This window comes from Pocillopora damicornis, chromosome 8, assembly GCF_964200805.1.
Source record: "Pocillopora damicornis chromosome 8, jaPocDami1.2, whole genome shotgun sequence".
In the NCBI taxonomy this organism is placed as follows: Eukaryota; Metazoa; Cnidaria; class Anthozoa; order Scleractinia; family Pocilloporidae; genus Pocillopora; species Pocillopora damicornis.
In genome coordinates this window covers 15,897,133-15,918,841 of record NC_142677.1, presented here as the reverse complement: position 1 = coordinate 15,918,841, position 21,709 = coordinate 15,897,133, and the positions used below count along the sequence as shown (strand labels likewise).

General features: G+C 38.0%; 2 protein-coding genes across 4 annotated transcripts in view; one reads left to right on the top strand and one right to left on the bottom strand.

Annotated features, from left to right (window-relative positions):
* The first annotated feature begins 23 nt into the window (after positions 1-23).
* Positions 24-10,576, top strand: LOC113676014 (E3 UFM1-protein ligase 1 homolog). The gene is made up of 17 exons (XM_089214766.1): positions 24-243; positions 322-350; positions 1,047-1,144; positions 2,159-2,273; positions 2,767-2,897; positions 3,484-3,542; positions 3,903-4,046; positions 5,252-5,427; positions 5,603-5,779; positions 5,997-6,239; positions 6,390-6,491; positions 6,966-7,042; positions 7,409-7,560; positions 7,925-8,055; positions 8,531-8,611; positions 8,719-8,814; positions 9,689-10,576. Exons 1-17 carry the CDS (start codon positions 24-26, stop codon positions 10,067-10,069), a joined length of 2,412 nt encoding a protein of 803 aa, XP_089070892.1. The 3' UTR covers positions 10,070-10,576.
* Positions 10,577-10,697: 121 nt separating this feature from the next.
* The window catches only part of LOC113676437 (midasin), a 60,535-nt gene continuing 49,523 nt past the window's right edge, over positions 10,698-21,709 (bottom strand). For 2 of the 3 annotated variants that reach the window (XM_089214762.1, XM_089214764.1), the window contains exons 79-94: positions 20,955-21,436; positions 20,101-20,376; positions 19,478-19,559; positions 18,854-19,081; positions 18,243-18,442; positions 17,592-17,654; positions 17,071-17,271; positions 16,607-16,726; positions 15,767-15,976; positions 15,078-15,278; positions 14,543-14,751; positions 13,714-13,888; positions 13,002-13,075; positions 12,517-12,631; positions 11,926-12,060; positions 10,698-11,447 (exon numbers count right to left, since the gene is read on the bottom strand). In XM_089214762.1, coding sequence (XP_089070888.1) covers positions 11,187-11,447; positions 11,926-12,060; positions 12,517-12,631; positions 13,002-13,075; positions 13,714-13,888; positions 14,543-14,751; positions 15,078-15,278; positions 15,767-15,976; positions 16,607-16,726; positions 17,071-17,271; positions 17,592-17,654; positions 18,243-18,442; positions 18,854-19,081; positions 19,478-19,559; positions 20,101-20,376; positions 20,955-21,436 — 3,032 coding nt within the window. In that variant the 3' untranslated portion in view covers positions 10,698-11,186. The remainder of the gene's footprint in view (positions 11,448-11,925; positions 12,061-12,516; positions 12,632-13,001; positions 13,076-13,713; positions 13,889-14,542; positions 14,752-15,077; positions 15,279-15,766; positions 15,977-16,606; positions 16,727-17,070; positions 17,272-17,591; positions 17,655-18,242; positions 18,443-18,853; positions 19,082-19,477; positions 19,560-20,100; positions 20,377-20,954; positions 21,437-21,709) is intronic. The other variant, XM_089214765.1, reaches the window with a different exon arrangement.

Here is a 21,709-nt window from a genome sequence, read left to right as displayed (position 1 = left end):
GCTGAAAGAAAATTGTAATCATCATGGCTGACTGGGAAGAAATAAAGCGACTGGCGGCTGATTTTCAACGCGCTCAGCTAAGTAGCACAGCTCACAAACTCTCAGAAAGAAACTGCATCGAAATAGTTCAGAAACTAATCGGTTTGGGGCTGGTTGAGGTTATTTACACGACAGATGGCAAGGAATATCTCACCCCACAACAACTTGAACGCGAGATAAAAGACGAATTATTTGTTCACGGCGGTAAGTATCTGTGTTACTTTGGTTCTTGATTACTAGTTTGGAACGATCCTTAGTGAAGTTGTAACTTTTCTGTTTCAGGGAGAGTTAATTTGGTGGACTTACAGCAGGTACGTTGACTTCATCTTTAATTTCCATTTCAGTGGGGTAACTTTTTTCTCTATTTCATATCCACGTGTGTCGATTTTAAAAGATGACGTGTATTTAATTATTACATCCAGTTCCTTAAAAATCTGTATTTGTGGTTGCCATAACGAAAACCTTGATGTATTAAGAGTAATTTTCATTTCTTTGGCAAATTTTCTAGCCGAAATATTTCTCCTGAAATGTACATTTTTGTCATGTTTGTTTTAATTAACTCACCATGCCTTTCGTGAGCTTTTAAAGATTTGTCATCGGAAAAATAATTAATTTTTTACCTCTCATCGAATATTATCCTGAGAAAGCAAGAACTATACTTGTGTTATAAGCAACCAAAAACTTAAAACTAGCTTTTCCAATTCTTGGAATATTACATACATGTCATATGCAAAGTGGCTTCAATTCTCTTATGTTACCTTATTATTAATAAATAAATAAATAAAGAAAAACAACATTTTAACCACATCCATCACCTTTAATTTAATTATGTCAATCATGTTTTTGGTCACTGTATCAAGCTTTTACTCGTATGATGCGTCAGCTGGGGAAATCCTTCACCTTTCTTCTGTGGAATTGAAAAATGATCACCAGCCCTGTGTTGCCTTTCCTCAGATGGAAGAGAAGTTGGCAGGATGCTAAGCACTTACTATTTTGATTCTTGCTAGATTATCGGAGTAGATCTGACCCATGTTGAGAATAAGGTTGCCGAAATTGTCAAACATGACAAAAATTTGATTGTCATCCAAGGAGAACTTATTGACAAGTAAGAATCAAACTAACATTTACTATTTGAAAAAATAGGTGATTCACAGCGTAATAGCTGATTGTTTGTATGTTACAGACATATTTCAGTAACAGAGATCCCTTTATTGGACTATGGGGTTTTAAAACTTTATCAAACACTGAACTTCCTCATTTTTAATGAAATGAATTTCATTTGATCTGCAAATGAAAACAAGTAAAGCAATTATCCATGCAGATGAGATGCAATTTACTGAAAGAAATTGCAGAAAAGAAGCCAGAAAAAATTCAGGCTTTGCCAGATTAAAATGATTCAAATGCATACCCCCCAGATACTTAATCTTTAATCTCCCTAATCATTCTAAGCAGCATATGGCAGTTTGTGGTCTTTCCCTACATTTAGCCATATTGGAAAGCTGAAAAACTCTAGAACAAAAATTTATCTTTCAAATCAGTTCTTTTAATCCCCACAGTATCAATGAGCGCTTTTAATTCAACTACTTTATTCTTGTTTTTTTTTTATCATATTCCCACCAATAGTGTAGCTCCATTTTTTGCATATATACCCACACACAACCCACAATTCCTCTTATCACTTTGATGAAGGGCTAACGCTTGAAATGTCAGCCTTTAAACTCTTTATGTTGGCCAATTTACTTTATAAACTCAGCTACAAACTAAGCTATGAAGCAATTGCTTAAAATTGCAGCATCTGTGAGGATCATTGCTTTACTTGACTACTCTTCATTTCATGGAACACCTTTGCCAAACAGATCTTGGAGCCTCAAATCACTTCCAACTCCTTCATCCCTTCCAAATGTCCCTTCCCTTCCCCAACCCTTACACAGTTATAACTGCATGTTACCAGCCAGGCAATGTTGATTGTAAGGAGGGGGAAAAAAGTTACCATTATTACATTGTTTTTTCAAGAGAAATGTTGCATAAACAAGGAAGTGTTCAAACAGTTGTTTTCTGAGATTGGAGCCATCCTAACAGCTTGTTAACATTCTTTTAACTGTAATTTCTTGGATTACAGTAACTACTTAGACCAAGTTGCAGAAGAGATCAACGACACTTTAGAAGAGTCTGGACAAGTTGTTATCTCAGAGTTGAGCAAGACATTTACACTCTCCACTGACTTCCTACTTGAGGTGAGCTATGCAACAGATTATTTCCTATGGATGTGCTACAAATTTGATGAACATAATGAAAATGCGATCCATATTGCTGCAAAAATATAAAGTGATTTTGTAAGCAACAATGAGTCATCAAGTGTTTTTAAGAGGCAGGATTTCATAGTGACACAATTATGAGTGCCAGCTGTCATGTGCACATATAGGAGGGTTTAGGAGGGCCTTTTTTGTTTGCTTGTTTGAGCTGGTGAAACCTATCCTCAAGTTAGGAATAACAGTTACAAAATTATGTCTGATGTATCCATCAATCAACTGATTTTGTTGCTGTACTCTTGGAGTTTTAAAGATTTGCAAAAATAGTGAAGGGTAGTAAACAGAAGGTTACTGATTACAAATTTCATTGGGTCAAAAGGATTAAATTTATAGAAATTGTTCCTTTCCTATGAGTCAAAGGTAGCATAAGTGTTTTTAGCTCACCAAAATAGAGATTACTCTTTTTTGATTACCATAGATTGTTGAGAACAGATTAGGAACAATCATTCATGGACAACTTGATCAATTGGAAAGAGGTGTCCTGTTTACTGATGCATTTGTAGCACGGCAAATGGCTTGCATCAGAGGAGTCTTTAGTGCTGTCACAAAGTATGTCACTTAATGAAAAATTAACACAATTTTATTGATGTTTAACTCAGTATTTCACTAACCAAAAGTTCCATGATCAACATCTGAAAGACAAGTCTTACTATGTGAAGGGCAAATAATAAAAAAAATTTAGAATTGATGACATTGAGTTCCTATAAAATGTTATCAGTCTTGCGTAGCAGGAATTCTAATGTTCCTTTTTTTTGGGGTGTTTTTCATTCATTGGACAAAAAATTTTGTTATTTCATCAGTTCCAAAGAAAGATGTTAGATAATTTATTGGTTGAGTTTAAGAGGGATGGACAATTTTTAGTCTCTTGCTTTGTTGAATAAAATCTGCATTTTGTTTATTAAAGAAACACAACAGGAAAGTTAGTGAACTCTGATGTTGAGAAGAAGTTAAGTTATCTTCCTAATGACTTAGTCTTGATACATTTTCTCCTTTTGTTTGTTTCTTAATTTGATTAGCTTTGTTTAAATGTAAAAAAGTTTATATCTTTGTCATCAGGTTATGGATAAACTAGTAAACTGGGTGATGTTAATTATGGGTATTTAACCAAGCTTTTTTCTTTTTTTTTTTTTTTTAGGCCCACACCTATATCAAGTCTTATGGCTCAGTATGGATTTCAAGAAAAGCTACTTTATAGTAAGTGGTTAGTTGTCGTTGTGGTAACCCTGCTTAGCAGGCATAAGAACAAATTATTCTTTTAATTGAAGCCCCAGTGTTTGATTTGGCACAGGTATTTCATTTCTTTGCCACCTCTACCCCCTTATTGTTTTCTTCACTCCAGGCTTTTTTCTCAGTAAGGGGCATGGTAGCTTCAATACTAGCTAAAAATATTGAAGACACCCACCCCCCCTTAAAGTATGTTAGCTGAACACTCTTTCTGTGGTGTGCTCTGAGTGCAGCAGTATCTCAGAATATTTTGGATGTTTGAGATGACTTTAGTGGCAATATTTGAAATGTGTTGTGTACAATCCCTCCATAACAGTTTTTCTTTTGCAGTGGATATAGACCAGTTGTGCTCTGATGGCCGTATATCAGGAAGTATACAAGGGAGACAAGACAAGGCTGTATTTGTTCCAGATATCTACTCCAAGACACAGACTTCTTGGATAGACGACTTCTTCAATCAGAATGGATATGTAGGTGAGTAACTGTAGCAACACTTTTCATTCAAGTGACATCTTATTATGTTACTCTCTAAGAAATCATGTACCCTATAATATTTGCCAGTACTTAAAATAGTGTCAGCACACTCATGGTGTGGTGCATCTTCAAAAGTGGCACTTAAGTGGGATTGTGGTTAATATGTAAAATTTCCCGTCAAGAAATAACATTACTAACAACATAACATCCCTTTATTTGCCAAAGCAAAAATTCTGCCTGTTACGTTCCTATATTATGAAGCCGTAAGTAAACTTATGTTTGATGTGCACAACCAGAGGGCTCCCATTAATATTTTGAAACTATTTACTAAAACATCTCATATTCATACCCACAATACTCGATCATCCAAATCGCAGCTCTTTAGTACAAAGTACTCTAGACTTAACCTACAAAAAAAGGCTTTCTCGCGTGTTGGTGTCAAAATTTGGAATAAGATACCAAAAGAATTCAAAACGTTATCAAAACACTCCTTTAATAAACAAATAAAAACGTCTTTATTTCAGATACTAGATAATGAAGATTCTTATCTTGATGTTGAAAAGATCTCCTTTAAACTTAAGGACTGCATAATTAAAACAAATTGATCCGATTGCTTTCAGTACTAATTTATCTGCTTCTGTACTTTATTGAACAACTATTGATGTATTTACCAGTTATGCTTCTCTTTATAATTTAACAATATCTAACTATTTAGTTTTTAATTTTCTTTATATATTGTAAATAATGTTTGTTGACGATTGACCCACCTCGAATAGCAAATTTGCTATCTGCGGGTCAACATAATCTAAATTATTTTGTAAAAAAAAAAAAAAAAGAAAAATAAAGTGTGTAAAGTGTAAAGTGTTACTCTTTTTTAATTTAATCTTATGATCCTTTGTTTTGTTTGAAAAGATAACTAAAGCATTAAAGTCTCAAAGGAATGTAACAAATTTGAGATCCCAAGTACAAAACAACAAAAATAACTTGTCATGTGAAAATAAATTAATAGACATCTGTTTTGAACAGGAGCTCATTACCCACTCTGGATCTTAATAATTCCAAGTAGAAGGCTATGTGGTATATACAATGTACTAAATAAATGCCGTGTTCTTTCAAGGGTAGGACTTAAGAATGATTCTCCCTCGAAATTAGAAGTTCTTTCTCTATGCAATAATAAATGTTTCAATGGAATTTTTTTTGTTTAGAGTATGATGCATTGTCACGTCTTGGGATTACTGATGGAAGACAATTTCTAAAGAGAAGATTCCATAAGTTACCAGTGAAATTTCTGCCCACATGTTGTGTGGGTGAATCTTTACAAGGCCAGGTGGAGGCTGCTATTGATGAAGCTTTGTCTAGTGGTGAATGGATTGACATACTAGTGAGTTTTTTGATTACCTTGGATTTTTCTTTCTTTAATAAGTTAAAGGAATATACCAAAAACATGTCTCTTCACTTTGTGGGAACTTTATAGTTTGTGCACTTCTCTCAGTATTATATACAAGTATTTCTCTTGCACTGTATGTCAGTGATTAAGAGTTTCTTTCCTTTGCTAGCCTCTCCTTCCATCGCCATTCACTCCAGGGGATGCTTCTCAGCTGTTACAGGATTGTCTTAAGGCTGTTGGTAGATCGTCAGCTCATGTGTTCTGTGAGAGCATTGTGGTCAGTGAAAAGTTCCTTCAAGATTGTAAACATCCCTTCCAACAACTGATGCAAGACAAAGCCAAAGCGGTAAATATTTAAGCTTTAACCTTAATGTTACAACAGTCAATTTTAGGAATTTGCCATTTACATCTAATGTTAGTTACTTCCAGCCTTGTTCTTTGTCTTTCTGTGTTTTAACTGCCTAGTATTTTCATCCTTGGAGAACTCCGAGTTACAAGGTTTCCTTTTGTTAGCTGTGTATTAGAATACTGTCATGAACTGATTAGTTCATTTTTTCTTTTAGGATGCAATTAAAGCTCCTGCATTGTTCTCAGAGCTTACCAGAAAAGACTTGGCTTCTATGGGTGCCTCCAAAGGAGGTACTGACAGACGGGACAACAAGAAAGAGGAGAGGCGGAAGAAGGCAGCCTCAGGAGGTAGTAAAGGAGGAGGAGGCGGTGGAGGAGGAGGCAGTGGAGGAGGAGGGGGTGGTGGTAGTGGAGGTGGTGGTGGAGGCAGAGGAGGAAGAGAAAGTAAAACTCAAAAGGTGAGAGTGGTAAATAGGGGATTATTTTTACTTCATTTAAATCATTGCAGTTATATACACAGCTTCCTTACATCTTGTTGTGTTGGGATTCACAAATTTTAGCGGTGAATTCTAATTTTCTCTTTAAAAAAAAAAAATTCAAATCCTTAGGTGCGTGATAAGAAAAAGGACCGAGCTAGAGATGAAGATATGGAGGAAGACATTAGACCTAAACAAAGCTCCTCTGATATACCCTTCATGACAGCTGAAGAGGTAAGAGTGTTTTTGTTTTTCTGTTTCTACATGGGTGTGTTTCTTGTTTGGATCTTTGTTTTCTTTGTCTTAGAAGTTTCCTCAAATTTCTCTTTTTCTTTAGTTCCTTTGTCTTTTTTAACTCCTCACTTAAGAATCACTGAACCCCAGCTGAGCTGAGTTGTTTTATAGCTTTGCAGACAGTTTAAATCTTGTTTATGTTTTTCCTTCAGTTTTGTCTTGCGCCAAGTAAAACCCTTAAAAACATAAACCCTAATATATGCTTTATTTCAAGAGAAATCATGGACAAGTTCAGCTTTTAATCCTGGATTGTTAGTAAGGCCCTTTCAAACAACCAGCCCCAGTTGGTTACTTGGCTCACTATAACAGTGAAGTAAATTCAACTACAGCAGTCAAATAAAGTTGAGGGAACCTAGGTTGACTCAAGCATACTTTTGCGAATCATTGCCTGTTTTTGTTGCTCTTTCAATGTAGATATCAGAAGAATTACAGAAAAGATTTCCAAGTTGTCCAGAGGAACTCTTTGAAGAATTAGCTTCTTACCTGTTTAGGTGAAGAATCACTTAGAATAAAGAGAGCAAGATTTTCTTTAGGATTTGGATCTTTCTTAAACTTTACTAAATTTTTGAAGTTTAATTTTTTTTTAATTTCCTATCTTCAATTTTCATCTTTTGTTTACTGTAGCAATTACTCCAGAGGTGGTAAAAACTTCACAGAAATCTTGTAATTAACAAAACAGGGCTTTGTTAGCTTAGGAAAGCTATGAATTCCATGCTCTAAGAACTGTTGTATGCTGGCTATCTCTTAATCACATCTTTGTGTTGAGAACATCACTGTAATACTGAATAATGCAGCTTAGTTGTTCTTTAGAAGGTATTTTTTTGTGATTGTTTGGTTGCTTTTTATTTACCCAATAGACCGCTGACCCAATGTTACCAAGAGGTGGCTCGGTCGGTCTTCCTTTCCACAGGAGACAAAAAACGTAAAAGTCATTCAGAGGTGCAAGAAAAAGTCAGTGTGCTGTGGGCAAATGCAAAACTGTTTGACAAAGGAATCAAATTATTTTTTGGTAAGTGACTTTTTAAAATACTCTTTGACTCCCAATCATGATCAGCTGATTTTTTTCTTGCTTTGATGGATCCACCTCAGACTGGGGACTTTAACCTTTCCCACCCTAACATCAGTTAGGGTGGGAGGAAGGGACACTGTAAGGAAAATTAGATGCTAGTCACTCCCACGGTCAAAGGGTAAATGGTAACAGACACTGTGAAACCATTCCAAATCTGTGGTGGGTTCTGTAACTCTTAAGAAACCTTTGTCATGTGAACTATTTCATTTACCTCCATCAACTGCATGAGGGTGATCTGATTATTATCAAGATTTGGGTCAGATCTGTGAGCAACATTGAGTCTTGTTTTGTGTGGTTTTAACAGATGATGTACAAGTGCAGTTGTCCCGCCATCTTCTGCGAACGGTATGTACAGATATAGTAAACCAGGCAGTGGGTCTGTTAGCTGCTGACCACATGATCACAATCAATGATGAATCAACTCTAACTCCTGAGGTATGGATGTAATTATGTTACTTTCATTAATGCATGTTCAGTTTAGTCAGAATTTAACAGAACACTTCCCTCTTAAAAATACCCTGTCTTTCTGAATTATCCCAGATTTGAAATTTCCTTGTGGAAATACATATAGTTTGCATGGGAGTCAAAAAAATATTTTTATAGGGAAGGCTCTGCACTCACCCTTGTTTTCAAATAGAGAATTTCATTATTTCCATTAGTGGAACAGTTATTCTGGATTGGCTAAGATCAGATGAAAATCTTCGAGACTTAATATGATAACTGCTTAAATATTCATAAGACTTTCCATCACAAGACTGGGTATAATCTATTAGTTTTTGTCAGATTTTTAAAGGTGCATCTTTGCAAGCTTTCAGTTTTCACTACACTTGGTTTGATTCATTTGATTACACTGTATGTATGCTAACAAGAACTAAGCTATTATTAATAGTGATGATTGTTTCTTACACAGGATCGTCTGAAAGTAATTTCAAAATTTCCTGACAAAGTAAGAGCTGAGGTAGCCAAGTTGAATTCTTCATTAAATGGAAAGGTTTGTCATCCTTATTTTGTGTGATGAGTACCAGTACTTGTTTTGTAAACTTATATGCTGTCTACTGGTTTCAAAACAGTAAGTCTCTCACATCCTACTTTTTTTAGGTAACAGAAGATTTCTTTAACCAGTTTGATGTAATTTGTGGGAGTGGCTACTGCGAGTTTATGTTGAAGAAGTTGGATAAGAAAAGAGAAAGGCAAGTCTTGGGTATCACTTGTGGGCCTTAACCCTTAACTCCAATTAGTATACATTAGACTTACTATGAAAATTCTGATTGGTTAAGAGCATACAGTCAATATACAATAACAAGTGAAGTTGACATGGTAACTCAACATCTGCAGCAGATACTGGGTTATCATGTTTAGCTCAAAGTCTGCTGAGTTTCCAAGCCTCTCTTTGGTGTAGCATTATCAAACTTGTGCAAACTCAGAAAGAAATGTCTTCTTTTGCAGATTATTTTGAAAATATATTTTAAAACAATTATTGATATCAGTTTTCACATATAATGATTTATCAAACCCTATGTCTTTTTTTATCTGACTCATCCTTCGGCTACAGCAGATAGCTCAGACCTTAGCATTGACAATTCATGATATCATGCTCAACTTCATCCAATAATTGCCTAGGATCTTATCATTCATTCTCCCTTCTGACTGCTTCACATTTTTCTTTAATCTGGTTATGAGAATTTGGCATTTAGATCAAGATAACTCAAACGGGATTAATTTAAGAATTCTCATGATATTTTTGCTGGATACTAAGTATATGGATATTATAGGGAGAAACTACATGTTAATAAAAATAATATTATTTCTAGAGCGTTTGTACATTTCCATTATTATGCTATCTACATGTAGATGCAGCAGAGAGCTACTGTGTTTCCTACACAGTTCAAACAATTACATTTCCCTCAACAAGAGCTAGCTTTATCACAAATTTAGCCCAACAGGAATAAAAGCCTCCCTCTATCATCATGATATAATTTCTGAAGAAACTTTTGTCTAACGCCGTTCTTATCAAATGTTGTTACTGATGTGGCGGCCTTTTTTATTTATATTTGAATTTCATAGGCAGCTGACCGTTGAGCATCGGTGCGCTCTTCAGGAACAGTTACGTCAAGAAAACGAGCCTGCCATGGCTCTTCAACTAGCATCAGCGGTGTTATTCCAACACCACACTCACTGCATGGTACATGCGCCAGGTCGGTGCGTGCCTCAGATAATAAACTTTCTTAAAGATAAGTTAACATCCGAAAACTTCGACAAATTAAACCACTACATGACACTAGTTATAAAGCAACTGTCCGGCAACGAAGATAATGCAGTGAAGAATGGTGACGAACATGAAAAAGAGGAAGAACATGAAGAGAGAACGATAGGAGCGCAACTGGAAGAAGGACTGGAAGACATCAAGCGAATAGCACTGGAGTTAAAAAAAGTCAAAGACGAATCTTAAGTTAAGATTAACAATTTTTTTTTAAAGAGCAAACGAAGCGATTTTGTTGCGTTACATCTTGCAATGTCGTATCACGCTACTATCTTTAAGTAACTAGCCCTCAATCTTCATGGTAAAATTTGAGATACATTTATTTATTTATCTACTTATGAGCTTAGCAAAATTCTAAAACGACAGTTTAAATGTTAAATTTACATAGCAATTGTACTTAAAATTAAGGAAAAAGTAGTCATATACGCTCGTATCATGACAACTTCTCCGAAGATTGGAATCATGCAACGTTCTGAAAATTTTCGTGGCGTATTGTTAGTACCTTCTGCCTATAAGATCCACAAACATTTCAAGTTTCAACGTAGTTTTATGATTCTGCGTCGAATTTTGGTCATTATCATACAAAAGAGATTAAGAGATTAAATCGTTACATTATCGGATCCTAGGTTTAGCTGGAAGAAGGTTCAGAAGTCACGTTGTCAACTGCTGTAAAAAAAAAGAAGTTACACTGGACCGTTGGTTGTAGGCTGTGGTTGATTATCTCAAAATGCTGAAGTCGAGAAGAGAGGAAAGTACTTGAGTAATGGGAGGTGGGAGGGGGGGGGAGGGGAAGAAGGTGCTCAATAACAGTACAACATTTCAAGGTCAACCTTTTTCCTGATGAAAGACAAATACCAAGTGAACAGTGAGTTTCTTTCTCTGAAGACAGGATAAACGAGATATTTCAGTAACCTTGTAGCTTCGTTCTTAACAATTTATCAGCCGTATAATCTGCAAAAACTATTTGACTCAAATTGTTCTTTGTTCTTAAATTGAATTTGGGTAAAGACAGCTTTAACATTTCATTTACTTCAATCTTCAAGAACCTCACAAACTTCCCATCGTTTACGAAGCTCTGCTCATTTGGTCCACGAACATCTCAAATAGCAAACCTTGTCAGCGGTTGCTGTCAAGGTTTGTTTCTAAGAAATGCAACTTTACCGAGGATCACTGCCTTAGTCTCGTATTCGTGACTCAATCCTTCTGTTCATCTCTCTGGTCCGATTGTTGTTTCCCCAGCACATTTGGAAGAGCGTTCTTTTCTACCCCTGTGCCTGTTTCGCAGAGTGCTTAGCGCTCCTTGCTGTCAATCAAAACTAGACACAAGTTCAAACCATTGCCTCAGCGCGTCACTTAAGGTCATTGGTAATGCGTTGATATCCCTTAGAATGATGTAAAATGGAAAAGGAAATTGTTCCATGTAGGATTTGATCTCGGGTAACTTTCCTGGACGGAAAATCGGTACTCTGATGTCAAGAACCGAGTCTTTGTTAGCTGGGTTGTCAAGTATTACAAATACCATGAAGATATCTGTCTCCCTTGCTAGTCGTACAGCCTTTTGAACAGTCTAAGGGAAGAAATAAGGCCGTGCCAGTTATTAAATTATCTCTCTACGGTGGCCAATTTACGAAATCAATTCAGTTGGTAAACCAAATTACGTTGTAATACCCCCACCGACGCAGCACCACAAATTCTTGAGAGACTTGCTCCCTTTATCCATACTTGAACAGAGCGCTTTTCAGTTGTACGAGACGAACACCAAAACCTGAGTTATCACTATGGCCAATCGGAAAAGAAGACAAATATCGCAAGGATCCAATGATAACTCAAGTAAAAAGAAGCTAATGATCTTAAGAACGAGGAAACGCTAGTGAGCAATTGTCAATTAGTTTCACTTTTTAATTTGTTAAGTCGGGAGAGTGGCGCGAGATTTCTTTTCAAATCAATGAGCTTTCTAAAGTAAAACCAAATGCAATCTTCGACTACTTTCGAAGATCAACGTCCAGAAAATTTATATAAAAATTGTGCATGATTAGCTCACTAACCTCCATCCCCTCCAGAAATATTCCTCTGCCGTCAGACACAATTAGCAATAACTGGCTCGTTTCTTTTCTCGTCCGGGGAGACACTTGTAACCGTGAATGTGACGCCACCATTAAACTTGTACACGTACTTAAAAGCTACATATAAAGGTATAAAAACGCAGAGACTTAGAGTGATTTCTATGGCATTATCTCGGATAGCTGTAATACCATTGCCTGCTCTGATAATGTTCTCATCGAAAAAGTTTGATGATAGAGTTTCACCATCATTTCCTTAGGAAACACGAAATACCATACCAATCTCACCAGCAACCAAGACTACGGATATTTACGATTGAGAGTAATATTACAAAACAAATGGAAAGTATGCAATAATTGAGGTCAATAATTTAATTGAAATTTCACTAGTTAACCCTTTACCTCACAAGATCTAATTTGCACCTCTCCCTTCCCGTTACCATAGAATCCCTTTAAATTTGTTAGGAGAATTTGATCGTGTATCAAAATAAAAATCGCTATCTGATATATTGATTAGTCTGTTTGCGATATAGGATACAAAGCATGTATTGTTTAAAGTCCCGAGGCGTGGCTTACTTCGGCTATCTTGGTTTTCTTCTGATCAAAAGTGAACTGCTGTAGAATTCTAGCTCCTGAGTTATCTGTGAAGGGTTCGTGGAATGGATGCAAGAGGCAGACAGTTTCCCCAAAACTAAAATATAAAAACACACACACAAAAGCAAGTGTAACGTTAGACTCATCCACAATTTCACCATCCTAACACACTTCTATTCCATCGATCACTAATTCTCAGCCCTTTCACTTGACGTAATTTTTACAGGGCACACAGAAAAAAATTCGAAAAGGTCAGAATAAGTTCAAATTTCCCACAGGAACATACGCGCAAATGTAAGTCACACACGCAGATGAAAACGTTTCTCATTATGACCTTTTTGTTCCTATAACTTCTAACAAGACCTACTGACTATGAACACTCCACAGTTGCAGTGTCAACATGCTTTGCTGTGCTTCTGCTCCTTCGAGTTCAACACCGATATGCTGAGGCTGTAAATGGCACTCACCTACAAACACCCAAATCCCCAGCTTCAAGTCTGGTTAAAGCATTGCTGATGACAGCTAACGACTCAAACGCCAGCTAGAGCGATGTGATAAAAAACAGAATTCAGCATTATAGTGTATCAATCTGAGAAAAACATTCGCTGGAACTGCACTAAACACGCCACGGTACAAACTGGTAAAGTAGTTCTTCCCTTTTGGAATCTGACTGACATGTATGAAATGGCGACGAGTTTTCTTTTAGTAAACAAATGGGTGTAATCTATAGAATAAGAAACCTTTACCATTAAAATCAAATGTCAAGTTTTCTACTTGAACTTAAAATTTCCTCAAGTTAGAGTTCTTCATCTCAAACTAAAGTTAGTTGGCTATAAACAGACTGACGACCTATGTTAATTTTGGTGAAAACCAATAAAATTCTCAATTTGAGGCTGCCAGACTTCAGCAGTATCGAAAAGGTAACGCACAACTGAGCTTGAACTTTCAGCCGGCCAATGACAAAGGCTATTTCCTAAAAACCATAAAAATGGAGGGACTCTTTCATAGTTCAAGACTGATCGCAGCCTGCGTAAATCGACGTTGGGGCAAGATCTGACCTGTCAATCAGTCTTGTCCCAATCTCCTCCGACACGATCACAAAAGGGTTCCCAATCCATATCGAGACAAAGGGAAACTGTTAGCAACTTTCAGTAGTCCCCAGGCCTTTCTCGTGATTACCTGTTTAGAGCGATTGTCATTCATGCTGGAAGAGTCATCCACAGCTAGCATGATCTGGTACTGTCTCTTACTCGGCTTCGTCCTCCTCAGCCAGATTTTGTCCTTACGGAACTGACTAGCAATGTAAGGGATCACTTTCCTCATGTTTAACCGTTTTCCTGATCGATAATCGCCCCTGTAAACAAATGGTAAGGTCACTGTGTCATCAAACAGTGAAAGGCGCTCAGACTTAGTTGTTTTTCGTATGTGAGAAAAATTTCAGGCCATCGAGGATCATTTCACAGTTTTCTCACTGTTCAAATGTTTCCGATTTCCAGACATCACTGCCCCAGGTCCTCTCAATATTTAACTTGGCGGTTTTGGAGCCAAACAATACTGGGGATCGGTAACGAGCTTAAGCATTCTTATATCTCGATTAATTTCCAATTGACGCTAACATTTTGAATACGTAAGGAAAATGAGACGCCCTTTCCCCAATTCCACATTCTCCCGATTTACCCCCGACCGTCCCCAACCTTCGGGAATGTATACGATTCTGCATTAATTAGCACACTCTTGGACGGTCAAGACAAAGTGAAGTCTTTCTTGACACGAACAGACCAGCCATTGGATATAAATAGTGATAAACCAGCTGAGTTCTTATCACTCGACTCTCGGACTCTCAAGAATCACTTCGTAATTCTGCCCACTAGCCTCTTCAATATTCTGAAAGGGTACAGGTATCTGAAGAGACTCCAGGCTGAGACGAATTAAGTATTAAGCAATTCTTTAACCTCCACCAAAAACAGTAGGTTACAATAAACAGCTTCACGAGCTATATTCAACATACTTAAGCTTGGTGGCCAGTGACGGTTCTAAGACCAGTCTCAACTGTTCGCAAAGATCCTGAGACAGATTGGACGTGAGAAGCTCGTACTTGCGCCAGGCCTCTTGAGCCATTTGCTGCTGCTCGGCCGTGCCTCGGTCCATGCTGCTCCATTCTGCTAACTGATGTTCCAGATCAGCTCTCACCTTCTCAGGATCCAGTGATGATATATCCTTCGAAATAAAAGGGCCCAACGGTAAAAGACAACCGTGTACATTTCTTTGTATGAAACAATTATCCCTTAAGTAAAAAGCGAAAAAGTAAAATACGGGCACCAAGCATTAGGCTATTACCATCAACTAAAAATATGGTTGAACATCTGAGAAAAAATTCAACAAGTAAAGAGAGGCCAGTATTTGTTTCTTTTTTCTTTCTTCTGGACAACAACGAAACTCCCTGAGAACTAATTGCTGTTAGGACCCTCAGATATTCTATCTCTTTGAATACAGCGAGCAACGTAAACTGCGTTCTAGTTCTAAACAACACTGTTAAGTCTTACCAATCTTCCAAAGGCCAGTGCCATGTCGGATGAATGGTAAGTACTGCGCAGACGCTCAGCTGTCATTCCTTCATCATCATTGGTTTCCATGGCTTCCTCGACAGCCTCACTTTCGCGCGCCTCGTTTCCATCTTCATTATCCGCTGTCAGCTTGGGTTTCATTGGTGGAGGAAGTCGGGACGGCTGGGACTTATCTGGTGTCTAATAGGAAAAACAACAGTAAATGGCCATGTAGTACCTTACCTTTCTCCAAGCCCTATTAGGAAATATTCAACTTGTAGAGAGACTCATCTTAAAATTGACGACCTCCAGTGCACATCTACGTTTGGGTGTAGAGAGACTCAGTACTTAAACATACATAAGGGGTGAGGTGAGTCTAAGGACGTCCATCTGGATTATTAATCCAAATACATTCAACAAACTAGGATAGCATCATTCTCCTTGAAAATGGCACCGTTTTCTCTGCTGCCCTTGGGCAATCAGAAATTCCACTTTACAAATTAGCCGAAGACACCTTAAGAAGTCAGTTGAAATAAACCTTTATTGTCGGAAACACCTCGCACTTCTCACGATACAATGTTGACATTTCCCACCCTTCATTAACCAAATTGGAAACCCTTTCTAAACCCTCTCTAAACCCTCCCCTCCCTCAATAAAACTGTTACCGGCCTAATAATGATTGTACTTACGGGAAGTTCCTCGTTATCGTAGAGCAAAGCTGTTTCCGTTTTTGAGTCCCCTTCGTCGTCTTCACCGTCACTATGCATCTCGGGAAAGTTTGCTTTATCTTGCGTTTCGGCTTGATCAGCGGTTGCACTGTCAAGAGTCTGTGCGTCATGTGAACTTGGATCATCGTTTCGCATATGTTGGAACAGATCTTCAGTTCTCGTCTCATTTACCTGACACAGGTAAAAATAGCAAATATAAGCCAAGATAATGATGAGTTTCTTAGAACATTAAAGATTGTAACTATTGAGGTCGGTCGTGGATTAAAGAAAGACATTATTTGCTTTGTCGAAAGGGTGGGAGAAAGAATAAAAAGTGAGTTCCCTTCGGGGAATTAAATCCAGACCTTCGGATCCCGCGCTCCGATGTTTTACCACTGAGCCACAGGGAGCCCAATGATGAGCAAGGTGATTATTGCGTTCTGCATGCACTGAGGAGCACGAGATTTAGGACAACTCCCACACTGCTATACTTTCTCTACTTGTAATTCCTTTCAAGGACTGCTATGTAAAGAAATCTTGAAGAATCAGTATTTGGGCTTAACCTCAAAGGTGCTGTGGAAGTATTTAATACTTGTTTCCACCGAGAATATTGGTGTCACTAACTCATATCTAATACAACATAGTGACCAGTTTAGTGTTCAGTTGCATGCACAGAGTTACGCTCAAAACGTCTCAAGAGAACACAGCCCTGGAGTCGATGTTGCTGCACAAAAATTGTCAAAAATATTAAACTTGGGGAATAAATACATTCTTCCGATTATCAATTGTGTTTGTTAGAATATTTCATAACTTCCAATCTACCTCTGCTCCAGGCTCCAACTCTGTTTCATCAACAGTCTTCAGTCTCTTGTGAGTTGTTTCATCCATGGAACCCAGTGCCCGGTCAGACCTGGCAAGGTTCAGCTGCTTTCTTTGCCGAGACTGATGTAAAAATATAGACCAACTTGAGAAACTACTTAGTGGGCTACAACTCATTTCTATACGTCAAATTTCTTTAGTGATTTATCCATACCCTAGCCTTTCAGGTTCTCATTCTTGATCGAATATAGTTTGTGTGCTTCTTGTGTGCTTCTCAAACGACCAAGAAAAATACTTCTTAGCTGACGAGGGTAAATAAAGGTGTCTTGCATCTTACCACACGAATAAAAATGTGCATTTAATGCAATACTTGTGTACCCCTCCACCTTTCCACTGCAAAATCCCCTTCAAGGTCCCCAAAAAGTGGTTTATTATAAATTGCAGTGTAAATCGTTAAGCGCTCTGACCTGTTGTCTGGCATCTGTTGTGGTTTGAGCGATCCTTTGGCTTGACTCTCCGAGGTGTCCGTCATCAAGTGCCTCAGCTCGCCCCACTCCACGCTCCTCATTACCTTCTGTCGATTCAGATTGGCCAGCAGTAACGTCACTTTGTTCTCCATTCCCATCTCCTTCTCTAGAATCCTCCACAGCCTGGACATTTTCTTGAGGCTAAAAAATAAATCAAATGTTACCCCACTCACAGACCATCAACGCAAACAAAATTTTGGCAAAGGTACGACGTCGGTATAAAATCAGTAACGAAAAATACGAGATGCAAAGATTTTAGCTCCAAGTGTCGTTACTGATGAAAAACGCAAAGCGGGCAAATTTGAATCGCTGAGCTTAAAGTGAAAAATCCCTCCTCCGTTTTCATCTAGCTCCTAGTTAGTCGAACGACCTCTTGAATTTGGATGCGGAATAATGGACGCAGCATGTCTTTTTTTTTTCTGTCTTGCTGATATATACATCAACATACACGTTCATCTGACCTCAGTATCTGTTTTTGTCCTCCAGTCCTCCTGGTCAGTCTCATCAATAGCATCTTCATCCTGCTATAGGCAAGAGGGGAGAGGAGAGAAAGAAAGAAAATGCTAAGGACTCAAATGGCCAAGTAATTCATGGCTGCTATACCTTCTTCACCCTTTTGACCCAAAGAGTTACCAGAATCAAATTTCTCCTTATAGTAATACCGCTGAATCATTCATTACGCTCATGAGAATAAAGGAAATGATCGCCAGCCTAATAAGCTTTGATTGTTAAACGAATTCTCCTTGTCAGTGCCATAGGAAAAGTAGAAACGGGAGTAAGGAGAATATGACTACTGAAGTGCACCGGATCTTCATTATGTCTTAAATTGGAAATTTGACAATGCTCCACCTACGCCAACACACTGTTGTAGAACCGACAATTTCTGAAACGGGTATCTGTTAAGGGAGAACATTCATGTTCAGTGGCAGAGGAAGCCTCCGCGAGCACCACCTATTCATTTTAAATTCAGAAATAGACATCATTACTTGTCCCTAATGCTCTGAGTCTGTTTGGGAAACGGTATGCGGTAACAATCATCGCAATATTTCTATGCACCAAGTCGAATCTATCAAAAAGGGAAAAAAAAAGGAAAAAGGGTCCTAGTCACTAACCTCGGGACCCTCTCCTACATCTTGTTTCTTATCACCCTCAGTCCCCTCCACGTCTTCTTCATCACCCAGTTCTTCCCCTTCCTCTTCATCGTTGCCGGTATCCATTTGTTCATCATCTGGTGCCGTTGTTTTGTCTCCAGTTTCTTCGGTGTCAATTTGGTCTCCTTCAAATTCTTCAGTTTCCATTTCTTCTGGTTGGTCTTCAACATCAAAGAGAGGATAAGTAAATGTGATTGCATTTTAAAAACCAGATTTTGATGAAACACCCAGTAAAATTTAAACATTTGCTCATCGTTTTCTTTACCCACTCTGTTCCAAGAACAAAAGGACATAACGAATATGGAAGCGATCCTCGCATTTATGAACACCATTTAGGAAGTAGTGGAAATAAAGCTTGAAAAAAATTCAGGCCCGTACGGGATTTGAACAAAAGGACATTTTTCTTTCAATCCTAAGATTCCAACAAAGGCCTTCTTCATCAAGCTGCATGTCGAGTCCAGGTACTGTCATAATTATAATATTTTTTCTTCCACAATCTCCGCGATTCAGCCTTTGTTTTACCCAGCTTGTTATGTTCAAGTATCTTTTGCAGTGTAACATAAACGACTCACCTCCTTCGCCTTCGTTCCCTTCATCGTCAAGCTGCAGATCATCAGGCAGCTCTAATTTAGAAGATTCCTCTGCATCAACAGGCTCTTCTTCTTTACCTTGCTGTCCAGTACCTTCCTGTTCATCCTCCCCCTCGTCACCTTGCAAGGCTTCATTGATATTTTCGTCACTTTGTTCTTCATCAGCATCAGGTTGTCCCTCTGTTTGCTCTTTTCTTTCATCTGTAGAGCCTGTATTTTAAAAGGAAAACTATTCATGAGAAAATTTACAAACATTATGTGAAAAACCGACGTTCATCTTGTTCCTTTGAGAACGCATGAATCAAAAGGCTGAAAAATGTAAGGTTAAGAGAAAGTAATATGAGAACTGCTTAACGGCAGGACCTCCAAAAAAGACGGCTTGTCTTGTAGAAATAATTAAATCTCTTAACATGTACGTCTCTGTAGGGTCTTGGTTCACACTACTCACAAAAAAAGAAAAGAAAAAAAAAAACACGGGTACTTGCGACAAAAAGACAACCAAGACTTGCTTTAGCCTATAGCACCAGCTATATCTGAACTGGCGCTTTCAACAGCCAGTTCAAGGTTAAAGCAGCTAGTGACCCAGTTGAAACCTAATCACCTTACCTTTGTTGTCTTCCTTGGCGACCAATTGTGACTGAGATTCGGCTTCAGCTCCTGTTCCCTTCTCTTCCTTCATCTCGTGTTCCTGGAGCGATACAAGAGGAAAAAAGATGATCTCAAGTATTTCATGTTGTCGCATCCCTTGGTTTGCTTTTTTGAGATTCTAATCGCATAAGATAACATGCAATCACTTTGCGTCTACTATTAAATGAGGAGGTACAACTGACAAGTTCCTACCTGTGCTGCTGTTGTAAATGGTTTAAATATCAAATGCATGATAAAAATTCTAGAACTATGACTGTTTGTTGAAAGGAAGGGTATGCAGAATGGGTACGATTTCTCAAAAATGTAATTCTTGCAAACCTGCATTAACCTTTTAACTCCTAAGATCTGATTGTTAATTCTCCTATTTGGCTGCTTTACATTTCCTCGCAAATTAGTTACAAGAATTTGGTGTTATATCATGAAAACAACTACCAGATGAGTTTGAATATTCTCATTACTTATTTGCTGGATAATCTATGGATATTTACGGGAGAAGTTGGAATTCAATCACTTCTCCCATTTCTTCTAACATTCTGAGGGGAAAAACGAATTTTACTTTAATGATGGTGTTCCTCATCTACCTCTTTTTCCTCCTCGTCATCTGAGTCTCCCCAGATCTTCTCGTCCAGTTTTTCAGTGTCTTGTCCATCAACCTCTCCCATCTGTTTATCAACGTCATCCTCATCCTCAGTACCTTCCTCGTTCTCCTCGTCCTCTTCCTTTCCAGCTTCCACGTCATGTAAAGCCCCCTCAAAGTTCTCACTCATTTCAATACCATTTTCTTCGTCAGGTATTTGTTGTTGGGAGTCGTCTTCTTTCTTTTCTTGATCTTGTCCTTCTTGCTTAGCATCTTCAAGCTGGGAAATGTCAAATAAATAACTTAATAAAACAAGTGACACTTTAAGCAAAAGCTGTAATTCTCTATTTAGCCATAAAACCAATTTTCAGCTCTTCCTTCATAGATTAGCTTCAAATTTGATAAAGTTAAGGTAGATGTAAGGCTGCTTATGGAGTCGGTCAACACGATTTCCATGAAAAAACTCGTTTCGAGAACTTTTCTAATTCTGAGTGGAAAATCTTCAAAATGCAGAGAAAAAATGTTGTTTTTAAAATGAAGTTATGAAAAGGTGCAAGACTTTTTTAAATCATAAAAATTTGTTTTTAGTCCTCAATTCGAAGGCTTATAGAAGACTTATTGGTTAAATTTTCAGAAAAAAAAAGAAAAAAAACCGAGAGGCACAGGCAAAAACAATTTAAATCTAGGGTCTGATATTATAAAGTGCAAGCAACGATTTTCCAAGGCAGTATGAAATAACAAAATTACCAAAGTATACTAGTACATTGACATTAAAAAGAAATATAGGGGAGGTGACCTTAGCTAATAATTGTTTGTTTTAAGGAAAACAGGAGAAGAAGGATAAACAACAAAATTAACCTGATCCTCATTCTCTATCTGGTCACTGACATCTTTCATTCCCTCTCCTTCTCCAATGCCTCCCCCTTCAATGTCTTCAAACTCTGTAGACCCGTCGCCTTCACCCTCCTCTATTTCCGGGGGGACACAGAATCCTCTTGTGCCGAGATCGGTGAAGATACTCAGCAACACAGACAACAGTTTGCTGGTTGCGCGGTGAGCTTCCAGTAAATTGATGAGAAGATTTTGTGAGAGGTTCAGGTATTGATGGAGTAGGGGGATGGAGCCTTCCAGTAAATGAGCGCAAAAGCCACTGAGTGAAAATTGAACTGACATGTTAGAAGAAGACCATGAGGAATCAGTCATGTTTTTGACCTGGGACAGAAGTGAAGAAATGCTCCTCGTCACGCCGTTTAATTTGAGCCTGCTGATGTCGTTGAGTAAGTTCTGATGTAAACGAGTTGCCACGTGTCCATCTTGAAACTGTAAGTTCTCACTGCCATCTAATTTAATATGTAAAAGAAGATGCTAAGTTAACAAGTTCACACACCCCAGAGGCCATGAGAAGTCATATTAAATTTTCCACAGCAAGGAGCACAAACAAGTCTCATTAAGGTGAACACTTTCGACACAAGCAATATGAGATCATTTAAGTAATGTGATGGTAAAACACACATTGATCCAAACTCTCGGGATTACCCAGCCATGATATGTTTGGTTCACTGCGAGAAGCTATAGGTCGGTACTATAAGCTATAGGTTGGGGTTAAAGAGTGT